Source organism: Schistocerca nitens, chromosome 5, assembly GCF_023898315.1.
Source record: "Schistocerca nitens isolate TAMUIC-IGC-003100 chromosome 5, iqSchNite1.1, whole genome shotgun sequence".
NCBI lineage: Eukaryota > Metazoa > Arthropoda > Insecta > Orthoptera > Acrididae > Schistocerca > Schistocerca nitens.
Window position 1 is genome coordinate 355846351 of NC_064618.1, and position 17979 is coordinate 355864329.

The following is a 17979-nucleotide window of genomic DNA, read 5'->3' on the forward strand; positions in this document are numbered from 1 at the left end:
ACCTGCCCAACGCCGCAGCCGTGCAAGAGCCGCTGACTAAGGCGTTACAAGGTCCTACCTCAAAAGGAAAGACCCTCGTGAATTGGACAGACGCAATGGAGCAGAGCTTCACGGACTCAAAAAGGAATCTCGTGGAAGCGACGCTGCTCGCGCACCCGGTACATGACGCGGACTTAGCTGTTGTCGTGGACGCCAGCCAGGCCGCCATCGGCGCGGTGTTACAACAGCGCGTCGGCGGGAGTTGGCAGCCTCTCGGTTTTTTCTCCAAAAAGCTTTCCGATTCGCAGCGTGCTTGGAGTGCTTATGACCGAGAGTTGCTTGCGGTGTACGCGGCGGTGAAATACTTCCGACCGTCCATAGAAGCCCGATAGTTCATCATTTTCACCGATCACAAACCCATTACACACGCGTTCGCGAACAACCACACCAAGTGTTCACCGCGCCAACTCCAGCAGTTAGAGTACGTGTCGCAATTCACGACTGACATTCGACACATTTCGGGGATAGACAATATCGTCGCCGATTGTTTGTTCCGAGCGTGTGCCGTTATTTCACCCCCTGTGAACTTTGAGGACGTGGCCCAAGTACAGGAGAGTGACGAAGAACTGCACCGCTTCCGTCACGACACTTCCAGTGGCCTGCAACTGGAGCTGGTGCCTGTCCCTGGCTCCGCACGGAAGATTTGGTGTGACACCTCAACCGGCACGCACCGACCGTTCCTCCCGGAGAAATTCCGGCGCAGTGCTTTCGACCGTGTCCACGGACTGTCACACCCCGGCACCAACACCACTGCGACGCTCGTGGCTGCGCGTTTCGTCTGGCCCGGACTTCGGAAGGACTGTCGTGAATGGGCGCGCACTTGCACCGCATGTCAACGCGCCAAAGTCGGGAGGCACACCCACGCACCCGTGGGCACCTTCCCGGACGCGACACGCCGATTTGCGCACGTCCACGTGGACCTCGTCGGCCCGCTTCCTCTCTCACAAGGCAAGCGGTACCTCCTAACGATGGTGGACCGCTTCACTCGCTGGCCGGAAGCAATGCCCGTCGCGGACGTCACAGCCGAGACCGTCGCCACAGCATTCGTCGACACCTGGGTGGCACGCTTCGGATGTCCCAGTCACGTGACAACTGATCGCGGCCGACAGTTTGACTGCGCGTTGTTCACGCACGTCGCCAGACTGTGTGGCACCCGGTTACACAGGACAACCAGCTACCATCCGGCGTCGAATGGCATGGTCGAACGGTTACACAGGACTCTCAAAGCCGCTCTAACCTGCCACGACACCTCATGGCCAGAGACGCTTCCACTGGTGCTGCTCGGCCTGCGAGTCACGCCGAAGGAGGAGATCGGCGCGTCACCTGCCGACCTCGTTTACGGGCAATCTCTGACAATCCCGGGCGATTTTGTCGAAGATATAAGACTCCCACGCGACGCCTTGGCACCCACTCTGGCGGAACGTCTGCGCAGTCACATGGCCGGCCTCCGAGCGCACGCACCGACGCGGCATGGCACCGGGAAGATATTCGTCCATGCCAACCTGCAGCGCTGCACGCACGTCATGTTGCGTACCGACGCAGTACGGCCACCTCTTCGACCGCCCTACAGTAGACCGCACCGCGTGATCGCCCGAGAAGACAAAACGCTGGTCCTCGAGTGCAACGGAAAGCCGTCGACAGTGTCAGTCGACCGTGTCAAACCAGCCTACGTCTTGCCCCCTCCGTCAGCCACGCATTTCTTCGACCCGGCGGAAGATCTGATCACGGACGACACTCCCTCAGCGATCAGACGGAACCCACACCCGAAGCCGCCGGTGACGCACAGCTGCAGTCTGCTGTCATCGCGCCGCCACGTGTGCCTCCCACCACCACGCCCCGGCAGCTGGTACGGCCGCCCGGACCGCGCCCACCACAGGCGCACCGGTCGCCCCCACCACAGCCGCCAGCGGACTAAGTCACGCGCGCCGGCCGCCGCGTCCGATTCAAACGGCCGTGCTGAGTCGCCAGCGCGCCAGGACACCAAAACCAGCAATGACGCGTCCGAGCCGCCGAACGCCATCAGAATTCGGCGCCCACGAGCCGCCGTCCGCTGTAGAGACCCGACCTCCTTCGGCCGGTAACTCCAGTCGAGCCCCGGACACCGTCTCCTGCGTTCGTCACAGCTCCTGGACCCGCGTTCGCGTCGTTTGCCTTCGCCGCGTCGGGCGTTGAGGCCGGATCGGCATCCGCGCCAGCTTACCGCATTCGCTTCTCTGTCGAGCTCCGGACATCGCGCTCCACACCGCCCGGCTTGTCCGTAGTAGCTCCCGGACCCGCGTTCGAGTTCCGACGGCAACGCACTCGCGCAAGCGCCTTCGAGACGTCACCACCAATGACCTGCAACGCGCGCCTTCACGCGCATCGCTACGGACAGCCGCAGCCAGTGCCTACTGCCGCTGTCACTAGCCGCCAGCGCGAGGACACGCCCACCGCACGCTCGCTGGTCCGGCGCGCTGACGTCACGGGCCGCCGCCCTTCCGACGCCGACCGACCCCCACCAAAGCTGCCGCACTGCCATCACGCAGCGCGCGAACTTTAAACACACGCGCGCCACAGAACGATCGCCGCGTTTTCGCAGCTACGGAGCTCTGCTCTCCAAGGGGGGATCTGTGTGGCGGCAGCACCATCCAACGCACGAGGGGCTGAACTACGGCACTGCCGACACAAGCAGGGGCAGCTGTACCGTTACGCGGAATTTCGGCAACGGTGCGTCGCACACCGGACCGCACGGGAACAAAGCTGCACCCAGTGCGAGCTAGTCGACGGGACGCGACACACGTCTCCCCAGTTCTTCCGCCGTGGACCACGTGCGTCGAGTCAACGTGACTCCGCCGTAGATGCGTACGCGCGGTCGCAAACGCAGTCGCCGTTCAATTGTCCTCCGTTTCTTCGCGGACGTTACGGCGCCTCCTGTCGCGCCAGAAGCAGAACATTCGGTGACGCGGCCTTTTGCCTCGCTCGGTCCACGCGGTCGCGCCACGGCTCGTCACTGGAGTGTACACCCTCCGGGATCGGTGACCGAGCCGTGCCGCCAGTGCAACGCACCCGTATAGACGAACATCAGCGAAGATTGTTATGTGACGTTTATTGTAGCTGTAGGAAAAATAAATGTGTCCAGTCTCGAAACCGCTTTAGTCGTTTATTGCCACAAAGCCTCTCCCATGAGCATAGTGCGTGGGCGCGGCGATAAATGCCGGTTCACTGCACATGAGCGACTGTAAGCGGAGATACAATACGTTCCCGCTTCATTTTCATTAAAAATATCACCTACTGAGGTGGTATCAGATACTTGTGCATCTTCTAGATTTATGCTAATGATTTCTTTTGTCATTGGTTTTGTGACTGTTTCAAATCTGATGGTGTTCCATGAGACCTATATCTTGCTCTTTGATTTGGAGATGAATTCATCATTACCCTTTTTTTGGGATCTTTAATAACATTGTGGTAGATCTTACTGTACTGTTTGATATAATTTGCATTTAAATTAGACAAGGTTTGATTTTTGTATGAATGTAGAACTTTTTTCTTGCATTCGAGATTTTTATATCAAATACAATATTCTGTTTACAGCTGGTTTCAGTCTACAGTTCTCAGCTGGGCTAAGTCAAAATAATATGTGCATATGGCATTAAGGTTATTGAACAAGCAATTTACATCTGTCTCATTGAACATTTTATCCATGGTTTTCATGTTAGTAAATAACAGAAGTTTAATTTTGTCATCACTAAGGTTCCTGCATGTACAGATTTTAATGGGTAGCCTTTTCTCTGAACATAATTATATTGTTGACAACAGGGTTTCATGATCACTATAGCCCATATATTATAAACTAGTATTGTACTGAGAGATGGTTTATTGAACAAAACTATGATCTAATGTTGTTTTAGTGTCCCTAGAGATTTTTGTTGATATGTCCACTGTGCTGATTAAATTTAAACTCTTTGTCATCCACAGTAATTCATTACCAGTAATCTCAGGGTTTCAGAAAATCAATTAAAATGACCCTATATGGTATTCTTTTTTGTTGGTTCTAAGATGCTTAGCAGTCTTTAAAGTTTAAACAAGAAATTCTCGTAGTCCCCACCAGGGGAACTGTATACAGTTTAAATAACAAAGTGTATGTTAATAAGCTCAATAGGTAGTATTTTCTATTGTCAAACAGGAGGATTTTGGACTGCCATGTAATTTAAATTCTGCTTTGTAAAACTAGCTCCCCCTGCATATTTTAAATTGAGATTGCAGAATGTATTCCAATGCCCATGAGTTTAATTAATCATGTCAGTTTCTTTTTTTTTTTATTATTTGTTTTAAAAATGGAAAGAAGAAGAAAAGAAAAAAGAAAATAAGTGTGAGATTGTAATGAATCATTAACAATTGTTTTCTACTTCTTGGATGTGTCCAACACTTTCTATAGGTTGTGGACAGAGTTCACTTCCTTATTCCAATACACATAATTTGCACTTCTAATTCTTTCACAGTTACGCAAGGGTATATATACCCAGGTGGTAATTGCTATGTTGGTTTGTCAACATGTATTCTTATTTAACATTTAAGAAATTCTAAGTAATTATTTTTGTAAAACAGTGAAAATAAATAAGTGTGAGTTACAGAATATTCAGATGCCCATGAGTTCAATTTACTATGTCTGTCAGGTGAGAGAGAAAGAGAGAGAGAGAAAACAAATTTGAGTGCAAGAAATTCCACTTCTGGTGTAGAGCAAAGTTTTTGCACCCACTTTCTCAGTGGCTAATTAACACAAATGACAATTATTGTTTTTAAGTTGTTGTGATTGTGAATCAACATAGTGCTGCATCCATGGCTATAAGAATACATATTTATGTCACTCATGTTGCTGGCAAATCTTCTCTGTGACTGGGTGATATAATAGATATTTATTCTTTCTTCTTCATATTTTGAGGGACCTTTTTACCGCTGTTTATGTTGCTTTATTTTTCAGAAAGTCAGCAGCTGTAACATGACAGGCACAGTGCAGCATAAATCCAGATGCAGGTAGGCATAGTCCACAAGGACATGGCCTCTTTGTGTGTGGCTGGGTTTTGGCCTGAATCAGCCTGTTCTTTGATCTCACAGAGGTAATGCTTTGTGCCTGTGGCACACCAGCCACTCCCAAAACTGTTAAACATTTTTAATGCAACAGATCTAAGGACTTCTAAAATAACTTCACATGCTTGTGGATTCAGAAAAGTTTTCTACAGTGAATTTTTTCACACTAACTCTGAAATCCAAGACAGTAAATTCTTGGATGAGTTTGCAGAACCATAATATTTATATACAGTGAGTTTATAATGCTTATGATGATTTTCATGGAACATCACAAAGGAAGAGAACTTTTAAATTAGTTTTGCAAACTTTCTTATTTTTAGTTCACATGCTGAACTGTGAAGAATCTGTTGTTTCACTCGCTAGGAAAATTCTGGTAAATGTAAATAATTTAAGAGTAAAGGAGACAACTCACCTAATAGCAGAGGTGCTGAGTCATTGGCAAGCACACAAAAAAGACAAGAAAACTTTGCTTGCTTTCGGAAATATATCCTTTCTTGAGCTGGAGTACAAATACACACAGCTGCACAGATGCAGGCACAAATCTGCACCCCTACATGGTGCCAGCTGGATGCACAATGCAGGGATTGCAGTTTGGCAGGTGGACTGAAGGGTCCGGGTTGTGTAAGGTGAGGTGTGTAGAGGGAAAGAGAGGTGGGCAGTAGGAAGAGGTGTTGGGGGTAAGTAGCTAGTAGCTTTGAGAGGGAAACAGACTGTTTTCTGGTTATGAATGTGGAAGGGAGGTGTGGCAGGTGCATGGGCTAGACATGTGATGCACAAGTGCCAGAGCAGGGGGGAGGGGGGGGGGCGCAGAACAAAAGAGACATAAATTGGGAAGGGTTGATAGGGCAGAGGACGGAAAAACTTTTGGGTGGAGAGTGTGGCAACTGTGTGTTAATGGAGACTGAGACCAGAAGAGTTATGCAAGTGAAGGAGCTTTTGTAAGGATAACTGCAGTCTGCATATTTCAGAAAAGTAGAGGGTAGGATTGCAATAGTTCATCTTCTGGAGCAGCCATTGAAATCAAGCATTCTGTGCTTAGCTGTGTGTTATGACACTGGGTGATAAACTCTGTTCTTACCCACAGATTGGCAGAGGCCATTCAGTCTCATGTACAGCTGGTTTCCTTGTTTTGTTTGCAGTTCAATTAATTTTCAGGAAGGAGGGAAAAAGTTCTTGTGCACTGGGAGAGTTGTATAGTTGCCTCATAGACACACAATGATGCCAACAAACTTTAAAATTAACCACACATTTTTAGTATGGCCATTATCATTAATTAACATTATTATTCCAGAATGAGATTTCCACTCAGCAGTGGAGTGTGTGCTGATATGAAACTTCCTGGTGGATGAAAACTGTGTGCCAGACTGAGACTCAAACTTGAGACCTCTGCAGGTAAGTGCTCTAGCAAATGACCTGCTCAAGCATGACTCACAACTTCATCTCTTACCCTGCAGAGTGAATATCTCATTCTGGAAACATTCCCCAAGCTGTGGCTAAGCCATGTCTCCACATCATCCATTCTTCCATGAGTGCTAGTCTTGCAAGTTTCAAAGGAGAGCTTCTTTGAAGTTTGGAAGGAAGAGATGATATACTGTCGGAAGCAAAGCTGTGAGGATGGGTCCTGAGTCATTCTTGGGTAGTTCAGTTGGTAGACACTTGCACAGGAAGGGCACAGGTCCTGAGTTCATGTCTCAGTCTGGCACACAATTTTAATCTGCCAGAAGTTTCATAACATTACTATTATTTATTTTATGGCCAAACGTACATTTTTTTCTGGATTCACATATTTTATGCCTGATAATATGTAGGGGAATGAACCACTACTGCTCTTCTTTACATTGGCTGAATATGTTTGTCACTAAATGCCTACTTTTAGTCATTGTTAGGAACAATTACTGGACCCAACATTAGATTTTTGTGCCTGTTTATCAATGAGAATTTTACCAAGAATAAAACTAAAGATAACTATCAACATATAAGATAAAGTATAGAGGCAGACTACAGGTTCTTTTCATATGCAAGTATTCTTGACTTTATCAAATAAGTGAACAATATTCAATGAAATTTCATATTTAAAAACAAAAAAAAAATATTGTAAAATCAGATATATGTTGCAATCCATCTGTGTTTTTTCAAAACTCTAAAAAGGAAAACGTTCTTAACTACTTTTGGCTTAATAAACAACAGTAAAAATCAGAAGCAAACCTGTCCAAGAGCTACTCTCTCTCCTTCTGGTGATATCATTGCTACAATGTCAGTAGTCATTACTGTTGCGACTGTTTCACCAGATTCTCCCTCCTTCTCGTGTACACCAAATTCCAGTTTTGCAATTGCATCAAAACATTTTCTTAAATGTGGCTGTACTGCAAATGGGTTTCTCGTCTGTTGAACAATTCTATGTATAAGACTTACTGTACAAGGAAAGTTCAGAAATCACTATTATAAAATATGTAAATTAAAACTACACAATAGTAGGACCAATTTATTTTAAGCTCCCTAAGCTATAAGCTATAAAAAATGTAAAAGGAATTCAGACTGTAAAACAACTGTGGATGACAATGTATCAAATCTGATAATATAGGTGATGTAAAAATGAAGCAATTTCTTTATTTTGCTTATTTCCAGTTACTAATTAATTATAGAATTACTCAATAGGGGACTTTCATACAGCACAAGAGTTACAAAAATTGTGCTATGGTATTCCCTGCACTGTTTAGAATGGGACTGATGCAAAAGCTAACATCGTAGGAAGAGAGTAGTCAAAAATACGGGCAATATTCTCAGGGGCCAGTACATTCAGTGTGTAATGGCTGGCACATTAAAGGGAAATTCATATTAGTTTATAATACAGCAAATAATGTAGTTACATGAATGCCAGCACATCTATAACTTACACTGTAGGAAATATTGCAACCAGGTACAAGTTTTGTTTGAATGAATTTTATTGTACCATTACTAGTTTCGGGTCTGAGCCCATCATCAGGTGGTAGCATTGATTTCTTTGCAAGTTTTACATCTGTGTCTTCCTGAAAAGTTCTCCTTTATATAAGACAGATAAAAGATTTTCTTTTGCAATCCATGCTGATCAATGAACTGAACTAAATACAGGATGGTGGATATCTGCCATCACTAGTTCTTTTCTCCTTCTCTGCTTCTCTCCTCCCCTCTCCCCTTTAACCCAAACCTCTTGACTCACCTAGTAGCCCTACCCTGTTCCTGTTCACAAATCCCTTTACACTCCCACAAGCTGCACCATCCTGATGTTCCCTCTCCTCCTCACTGCATGCCTCCTCCTTACCTCACTGTCTAATTGCTCCTCCCACCATTTGCAATTACTACTCAGACCAGCCTCAGTAGTCAGAGACTGTGGTCATTTGTGTGTGAGTTGTGCATCTGTGATTGTGTGTGTGTTTTCTTCTTCAGAAGAAGGCCTTTTAGTTGAAAGCTGATATGTATAGCACACTTCCTTTCCATAGTATTGTTGTCATTCCATTCCAGAATTTCCATTGTTTGAAGATGTACTACCCTCTTCATAGTAAAAGATGAACTGGAGGATGTAAATGTAAAAGAAACAATGGAAATATTACTGACTTTATACCTAACAGGTCAAAAGAAAGTAATTGAAAATGTGAAAAAAGAAAAGAAGGACTTACATAATTTATGAAACAATATAAAGAAATCCTCTCTATGCAGCTTGGATTTATAGGTGGATATGTATCTAAAGACAAGTTACAAAACAGTAAACCATTCCTGAAAATGTTGTACCCAATTCCTCTATCTTTAAAGGGAGCCACAAGTGTTGAAACTGCCAGCCACAGTGGCCGAGCGGTTCTAGGCGCTGCAGTCCGGAACCGCGCGACTGCTACGGCCGCAGGTTCGAATCCTGCCTCAGGCATGGATGTGTGTGATGTCCTTAGGTTAGTTAGGTTTAAGTAGTTCTAAGTTCTATGGGACTGATGACCTCAGATGTTAAGTCCCATAGTGCTCAGAGCCATTTGAACCATTTTGAACTGTTGAAACTGAGAAAATGTTGGAAAAGGCAGTCGCTACAAGATCATACAGTGCATAAAACCACTCTCTGTTAGCATTAAAAACCAAGTAGAGGAGTTCATTTAGTTTTTACTACCAGAACATTAAATCAAATTATAAAATGGATAGGCCAAATTGAATGGTACATTGTACAGCAATACTGTGGAATTGATTGTGGGCTACTAGTAGGGGTCAGTTCATCCCAATTCATGACTGTAATAACACGGTTCACGTTTTCCATCACACTTCACTTAGCGTACACCAGGAACTGTACCCTAGGCATGCCCAATGTGAACTGAATGGGCACGGCCTGTGCTGCCTGAGTTGTTGTTGTTGTTGTTGTTCTGCCGGCAGAGGTTGCAGCTGAATTCTCGGGTGCCCTCTGGTGGACGGGACTCTACTTGCGGCAACTACCGTCCGTGACACGCCCTGCCGATTTGCGCCTCCCACGATCTTTCTGGTGGCTACTGCACTCCTCCTCCTTTGGGGGGGGGGGGGGGGGGGTGAAGCCACTGTGATCCACTGCGTCGGAAGGTGGAGCATCGGGCAGGAGCGATGACCTCCACGTCCATCGGAAGGCTGGAGTCAAGGGGATCTGCCAACCCTCGAGCCAGAACCTTCGAATACGGCTGGAAGTGACCCACACAAAGAGGCCCCCGTCATCCCACCACCGGAGCCCGGGACAGAATGGGAGACAAGTCGCCGAACTCCGGATCCTGGTCCACCTCATGAGGGGCAAGACCCAGTGGCGGGAACAATGGGGAAGGGACGACCACAGGTGAACCAGCCTCCTGAGAAACCGGGCCTGCGAGGGGGGATGGCTCTCGCCGGGGCATCTCTAATGATGGCGATGCCGGTGCTGGAGCTACTGGAGGCTGCCAAAGCCGAGAACCATCACAGTGCGGCAGTGTCACAGCGGGGAGGGGTGGTAATGTCCCCTGAGAAACCAACACGGGTGTTGGCAATGGGGAAGCCGGTGCCCGAGGGTCGGAGGGTGGGAGCCCAAACGTGGACGTAGCTGATTTTGGTGACGACGTACCTCCCGGTCCCCCTCCTGCAAGGTATAGAGCCAGCAGCCATTTTGGTGCAGGACCACCGCCGGTATCCAACGTCAATTGCGACCAAACCCACGTGCCCAGATGGACATATCCGGTGGAAAGCCAGGTACTCCATTTTGCTAAGACTGGCAAGGACCAGGCCAGAGGAGGTGCAGCAGAGTCCTAGGTTGGCACCCGTGGAGGAGCTCTGTGGGGCTGCGTTCTCCCATTGGTGTGGTCCGGTATGCCGTCAGGAAAAACGTCAATGCCTACTCCGCAGGTAATTCGTGCAGATACTTTTTCATCTGCATCTTAAATGCGCGCACCATGCACTCGGCTTCCCCATTCGATTGTGGATGAAAGGGGGGAGAGCAAACGTGCCGAATACCGAAGCGCCTACAAAAATCCTGGAAGGTCTGCGAAATAAACTGAGGTCCATTGTCCAAGACCAGGGTGACTGGCAGACCTTCCACAGAAAAGATTTTTGCTAGTGCCTGGACTGCAACTTCTGAAGTGGTTGAGGAGCAGCAAACCACATATGGGAATCGGGAATAAGCATCAATGACAATGAGCCAAAAGCCATTGAGAAACGGGACCGCAAAATCAATGTGAGCACTTTCCCATGCCTGGGTTGCAGGCGGCCATGAAGAGAACGCTGACCTGGGAGATGCCTGTTGGCTCACACACTGGAAACAGGCGGCCACCAAGTGCTCAATTTCTCTGTCAATACCGGGCCCTCTGTCAATACCGGGCCAGTACACATGTCTGTGAGCCAAGGTTTTAGTACGGGAAACACCCCAGTGCCGCTCATGTAATAATCCGAGGACTTCCCTTCGCAAACTTGCAGGAACAACCACGCGAGGAGCTGTACCATCGGTAGCCAGAAGGAGAACTCCTTCCAATATGGAGAGGCGGTCTCGGAGAACTAAATAATTAAGAATAGGGTCCAAGGCCCGGCCTGGAGGTCGGGATGACCACCCTTGCTGAATGAGGCGAACTACTTACCGCAGAACCGGGTCAGCTGCCGTTTCCCTGGCGACTATAGAACTAGTGATCGGGAAGCCATCAACCGCTTGGCGGGATGCCACATCCAAATGAAAACACATAATCTCCTCTCGATCGAACTTAGGATCCGTGCCCACCGGAAGACGGGAAAGAGCGTCTGCGTTGGCATGCTGTCCGGTAGGGCGAAAATAAATGCCATAATGGTACTTAGAGAGGAACAAGGCCCAGCGCTGTAGTCTGTGGGCCGCCCTATCCGGAATCTGAGAGGCGGGGCCAAATAACGATATTAACGGCTTACGGTCAGTGATTAACTGAAACGTCATGCCATACAAGAAAGGGTGAAACTTGGTAACAGCGTAGACAATGGCCAAAGCCTCTTTATCCACCTGGGAGTAATGGGCCTGCGCCGGACTAAGAGTTTTAGACGCAAATGCCAGTGGCTGCTCGGAACCATCCGCATTGCGATGGGCCAGGACCGCCCCCACCCCATACTGTGAAGCATCTGTAGCCAGGACCAACAGCTTATGAGGGTCAAAAGTAGCCAAACAAGGTGTTGACATGAGGAGGCCCTTCAACGAGGTGAACGCTTGCTCGCATGCAGGTGACCAATCAAAAGGAACACCCTTGCACAGAAGGCAGTACAGGGGGCGGGCTATGGTGGAAGCCCTGGGAATGAACCGGTGGTAATAAGCAATCTTGCCTAAAAAAGCTTGTAACTCCTTCAGCGAAGCGGGCTGAGGAAGGTCGATGATACCTTGGACCAAACTTCCTAGCGGCTGGACGCCGTGCCGAGAGATGGTGTAGCCCACATACTCAATGGACGGTTGGAAGAAGTTTGACTTACGCAGGTTGCCACACAAGGCCACGGAGCTGAATTTGAAAAAGAGGGTGCGAAGGTTGTGCAAGTGTTCCTTCGTGCTGCAGCTTGTGACAATTATGTCATCCAGGTAATTAATAGAATGAGGGATTGTCGACGTGACGCGCTCAAGATAACACTGGAATATCGCCGGGGTACTGGATATTCCGAAGGCCAAGCGCTGGTATTGGTAAAGGCCAAACGGGGTATTGACGACCGCCAGCCATTTGGAGTCCTCATCAAGTGGTATCTGATGATAAGCCTCCAAAAGATCGATTTTTGATAAATATTTGCCTCCCGCCACGGTGGAGAACAATTCATCAGCACGAGGCAAAGGATAGGTGTCCACCACCAATTGGGAATTAATGGTGGCCTTGAAATCGCCACAAAGACGCAACTTTCCCGAGGGTCTCCTGACAATAACGAGGGGCGAAGCCCACTCACTAGAAGAAATGGGAAGAACGACCCCTAGGGCTGTCAGCCGGTCTAGTTCTTCTTTTACCTGAGGGCGGAGAGCCAAGGGGATCTGCCTCGCGCGTAGAAAACGCGGGCGAGCTGATGCCTTCAACGTTAAGTGACCTTCAAAGTCTGAAACACGCCCCAGGCCCTTGTCAAAGATATCGGGAAAGCCAGAGATCAAAGATTCCAATGATTGATAGGGAAAGTCTTCGAGACCAACTGTATGCTGTCAGCGATAGAAAAACCGAAAGCTTGAAAGGCATCCAAGCCAAAAAGGTTAGCGGAGCTCGCATCACTGACAACAATAAAAGTAATAGGCGGAGTGACTGATTTGTAAGTCACATCGGTAGTGAATTGAATCAGTAGGGGAATGAACTGTTTACCATAACCGCGTAGACGCCGGTAAAGTGGCGCCAACGGGGGCGACCCAAGGTCGGAGTAAGTTTGTGCATTCAACAAAGAAACTGCCGCGCCCGTATCTACTTGCAGTTTTAGTTGGCGCGACCGAACCGACACCTCGATAAAGAGTTTGTGTGCCGATGCGTCGGGAGCCTGGCCCGATGAAACTTCCTGAATGTCCTGAATGTCCTTTGTACCGGCTTCCTTTGATTCTTTTGAGGCTGAGCGGCAAACTTTAGCAATGTGTTCTTTTTTATTACATTTCCGACAATCGGCCCAACACTGGGGGCACTCTGAACGATCATGATGTATATAGCACGACGCACAGGACAGTAACAGGGGCCTGCGGCCGGAACTCTGTTTACGCGTCATGTGGGAGCGGCCGTAACGGCCGGATTATACCGCTTGCACGTCGCCCACCCCGGACGCAGTGGACGCAGCAGTGCCGCCCTGAACCGCCGCGACGTCGCACCACACTTCCAGCTGTTGACCTGCTGCGTGAGAAACTACATACGATTCAGCAATGGACAGGACTTCCCCAAGGGAAGGGTCTTCTAACTGCAGGGCCCGTTGCCGGACCTCCCTATCAGGGGCCGAACGAACAATGACGTTGCGCACCATAATGTGGGCATATGAATCTCGTGACTGCTCCATGACAAAATGACACTTGCGACTAAGACCATGCAGGGTAGTGGCCCACGCCCGGTAAGACTGATGGGGCTGTTTCTTGCATTGATAGAACTCAACCCTAGCCGCCACAACATGCGTGCGGCGGCGATAATATGAAGACAGCAATGAACACAATACATCAAAAGACAAGGGCAAGGGGTTCCTGCAACGGCGCTAGCTGCCGCAAAACTTGATACAGCGAGGGAGATATCCAAGACAAGAAAAGAGCACAACATACCTCTGCATCGGCAACATGAAACGCCTCGAAATGCTGCCAACGGCGATGTTCATATGCGTCCCAATCCTCCGCCGTCTCGTCATACGGGGGAAAGGGAGGAGGGAACGGCGCTGGAGCAGACTGCATGGAGAGCAACGCCGGAAGCACTTGTTTCATGGTTGCCATGAGCTCCGTCTGCTGCTCAACCAAAACCTGCACTAAATCCTCCATGCTGTGGATAAGCTGCGAAACCGGAACAATGACGCAACACGCGAATGAACGACCCTACTCATCGCCAATTGTGTAGTAACACAGTTCACGTTTTCCGTCGCACTTCACTTAGCGTAGACCGGGAACTGTGTCCTAGGCATGCCCGATGTGAACTGACTGGGCACAGCCCGTGCTGCCTGAGTTGTTGTTGTTGTTGTTGTTGTTGTTGTTATTGTTCCGCCGGCAGAGGTTGCGGCCGAATTCTCGCGTGCCCTCTGGTGGACGGGACTCTACTTGCGGCAACTACCGTCTGTGATGCACCGTGCCGATGTGCGCCTCCCGCGATCTTTCTGGTGGCTACTGCAAAGGCCATATCGAATCTTTTTGTTCGAGAAGTGGTGTGGTCTTATCAGTTTGAATCTCTGTCTATTAATCAAAGTGTTTTTGTATCTGCATTCAAAAGCATTAGAAATGATATTTGAGAACTCATTATAATAAAAGGCCATTTTATATGTTAATGATCTGGTTATTGATTCTAACACATGGTTTATGAACATATTGTTCTAATGTGGGAAGCACGATCAGGAGGGAATTACAGTTACCTTGTCTAAGTCTTCCTCTGGAAGGAAAGAGATTAAATTTTTGGTACATATTATACATGGCAAAGGAGCCAGAGAGAATAAGAGTGATTGTTAATCCAATTTAAGAATGCTAGTTTTTTGTCAAAAATCTTTAACAGTGAACTACATTAACAATCTTTTATTGTGTGTCCATTGGAATAAAAGTCATCATAAAGCTGGGATGAGAACAAAAGTAACGACTTTCATGAGATTGAAGAGCACCTGATAAATTCCAAGGTATTTAACCATCCCAGGACGAAATATTTTGTATCTCAACTAAAACCTCAGGTTATGGCCTGGGATGCAAGGTCTTGCATGGAAAACCAGATAACAAAAAGGGAAACGACCCTGCAATGCATCTGCTAGTCATACTCTGAACTAAACAAACATAAATTTAATTATTCAGTGAGAGAGAAAGAAGGTCTTGATACTAGTTGAGGATTCAAAAGACTTTGGTAGCTCCTGGCATGCATAAATACTATCACGTAAACAGATAAGAACAAGAACTTTTCTTATGAATAATAAAATTCTTCACTACCATCTAATGAGATGAATTTTATTTTGAAATCAAATGTGTAAAGGGATAAAAGAATGTCATACCTGATACCATATGCAATGTGCATGAGTTTATAGGGCCGGGAAACAAGTTCCAAATTCATTTCCTGAATGTGGGGTGTCATAACAAAAACTTATGAAATGTAATTATGAATGAGCAATTGACCTATTTTACATTAAATGTGATGATGCACTCTGTGCAGGAAATTAGTTTACCCAAGGATGAAAGCAATAAATGATTATTTCATTATGTGATATTATGCTGACAGAATCATACGTGGAACATGAAGTGGAGGACTTGTGTGCCTTGGCATGTAGTGCACACATTAATAGAGTATATCCATCATCATGATGAATACATTGGAATCAGGAAATGTTTAAAACAATTAAATAACTACATTGCATTAAGAATATGAGGATATTGTAATCGATTATTCAGTATTGTCTCTTATATGAAAGCAGAAAAGCTGCTTCACTGTTAGTAAAATACAAAAAATATCCTTAAAGCTTTGTTGGATCTAGCAGTAGTAGCCCGGTACAGCCCTTACCTAAGAGTATGGTTGGAATAATCTATATAATTGTAGTGCTTGAATCATGGTCGAAATTAAGTGCATCTGCAAACATTAAACGTAGCTACTGCCAAAGCACTTCCAGGTATCTGAAAAAAGACTATTTTTCTAACTTTAATACATGCAAAATACTTCACACAATGGTAATCAGTTTAACAGGACATATTTCAAAAGACTCTTAAAAGCACATAATGTATGAAAAATACACCCAGAGAAACCCAACTCATGAGACATGAAAGAACTAGAACAACCCTGACGCACATATCGTTTGGCTAGACATCCCTGATGAATTGATATGGTGCATGAATTTGAAAAATAAACTTGAATGAAATTCAACATTTAAGATCTGAGTTCGTTCCTCTGGACATCTTTGGAAATAATGTAGTAGGAGAATTGCTGTTCACACAGTTGAAGTGGTCTAACACATGGAATGCAATGTAACAATATTATGAAAAAGATAGTTGCTACTCACCACATAGCAGAGATGCTGAGTCACAGATAGATATAACAAAAGACTGTCAGAAAATGAGCTTAAGGCCAACAAGGCCTTCATCAGAGTTAGAACATACACACAAACGCAATGCAAGTCACACACATGTGATCACAGTCTCTGGCTGCTGGGGCCACACTGTGAGCAGCTGCACATGATGGGAGTTGCAACTGATTGGTGACAGTAAGGAGGAGGCTGGGGTAGGGAGGGGGATGGATAGCAGGGTAGGGGTGGGGGGAAGATACAGTGCTTTTTGTCTAGAGAGACGACTTACACCATGCTTGTCCACCATATTCTGAAGTATTGCTGTGCGATGTGGGATCTGCATCAGGTGGGACTGACAGATGACATTGAAAAAGTTCAAAGTAGGGTGCCTCATTTTTTGTTATTGAGAAATAGGGGAGATAGTGCCACAGACATGATACATGAATTGGAGGACAATCATTAAAACAAAGGTGTTTTTCATTGTGATGGGATCTTATCATGAAATTTCACTCACCAGTTTTCTCTTCCAATTGCGAACACATTCTTTTGTCATCCACCTACATAGGGCGAAATGATCATCACAATAAAATAAGAGAAACATTTAATTGCTCATTTTTCCCATGTGCCATTCGACAGTGGAACGGTAGAGAGACAGCTTGAAGGTGGTTCATTGAACCCTGTTGTTGTTGTTGTGGTCTTCAGTCCTGAGACTGGTTTGATGCAGCTATCCATGCTACTCTATCCTGTGCAAGCTTCTTCATCTCCCAGTACCTACTGTAACCTACATCCTTCTGAATCTGCTTAGTGTATTGATCTCTTGGTCTCCCTCTACGATTTTTACCCTCCACGCTGCCCTCCAATGCTAAATTTGTGATCCCTTGATGCCTCAAAACATGTCCTACCAACAGATCCCTTCTTCTAGTCAAGTTGCACCACAAACTTCTCTTCTCCTCAATCCTATTCAATACCTCCTCATTAGTTACGTGATCTACCCACCTTATCTTCAGCATTCTTCTGTAGCACCACATTTCAAAAGCTTCTATTCTCTTCTTGTCCAAACTGGTTATAGTCCATGTTTCACTTCCATACATGGCTACACTCCATACAAATACTTTCAGAAACGACTTCCTGACACTCAAATCTATACTCGATGTTAACAAATTTCTCTTCTTCAGAAATGATTTCCTTACCATTGCCAGTCTACATTTTATATCCTCTCTACTTCGACCATCATCAGTTATTTTGCTCCCTAAATAGCAAAACTCCTTTACTACTTTAAGTGTCTCATTTCCTAATCTAATCCCCTCAGCATCACCCGATTTAATTTGACTACATTCCATTATCCTCGTTTTGCTTTTGTTGATGTTCATCTTATATCCTCCTTTCAAGACACTGTCCATTCCGTTCAACTGCTCTTCCAAGTCCTTTGCTGTCTCTGAAAGAATTACAATGTCATCAGCGAACCTCAAAGTTTTTACTTCTTCTCCATGAATTTTAATACCTACTCCGAATTTTTCTTTTGTTTCCTTTACTGCTTGCTCAATATACAGATTGAATAACATCGGGGAGAGGCTACAACCCTGTCTCACTCCTTTCCCAACCACTGCTTCCCTTTCATGCCCCTCGACTCTTATAACTGCCATCTGGTTTCTGTACAAATTGTAAATAGCCTTTCGCTCCCTGTATTTTACCCCTGCCACCTTCAGAATTTCAAAGAGAGTATTCCAGTTAACGTTGTCAAAAGCTTTCTCTAAGGCTACAAATGCTAGAAACGTA

At 46.5% G+C, this 17979-nt stretch overlaps 1 protein-coding gene across 1 annotated transcript in view; it reads right to left on the minus strand.

Annotated features, from left to right (window-relative positions):
- The window catches only part of LOC126260454 (dynein axonemal heavy chain 6), a 1163459-nt gene that overhangs the window by 788481 nt on the left and 356999 nt on the right, over positions 1-17979 (minus strand). The window contains exon 57 of the mRNA XM_049957783.1: positions 7309-7485. Coding sequence (XP_049813740.1) covers positions 7309-7485 — 177 coding nt within the window. The remainder of the gene's footprint in view (positions 1-7308; positions 7486-17979) is intronic.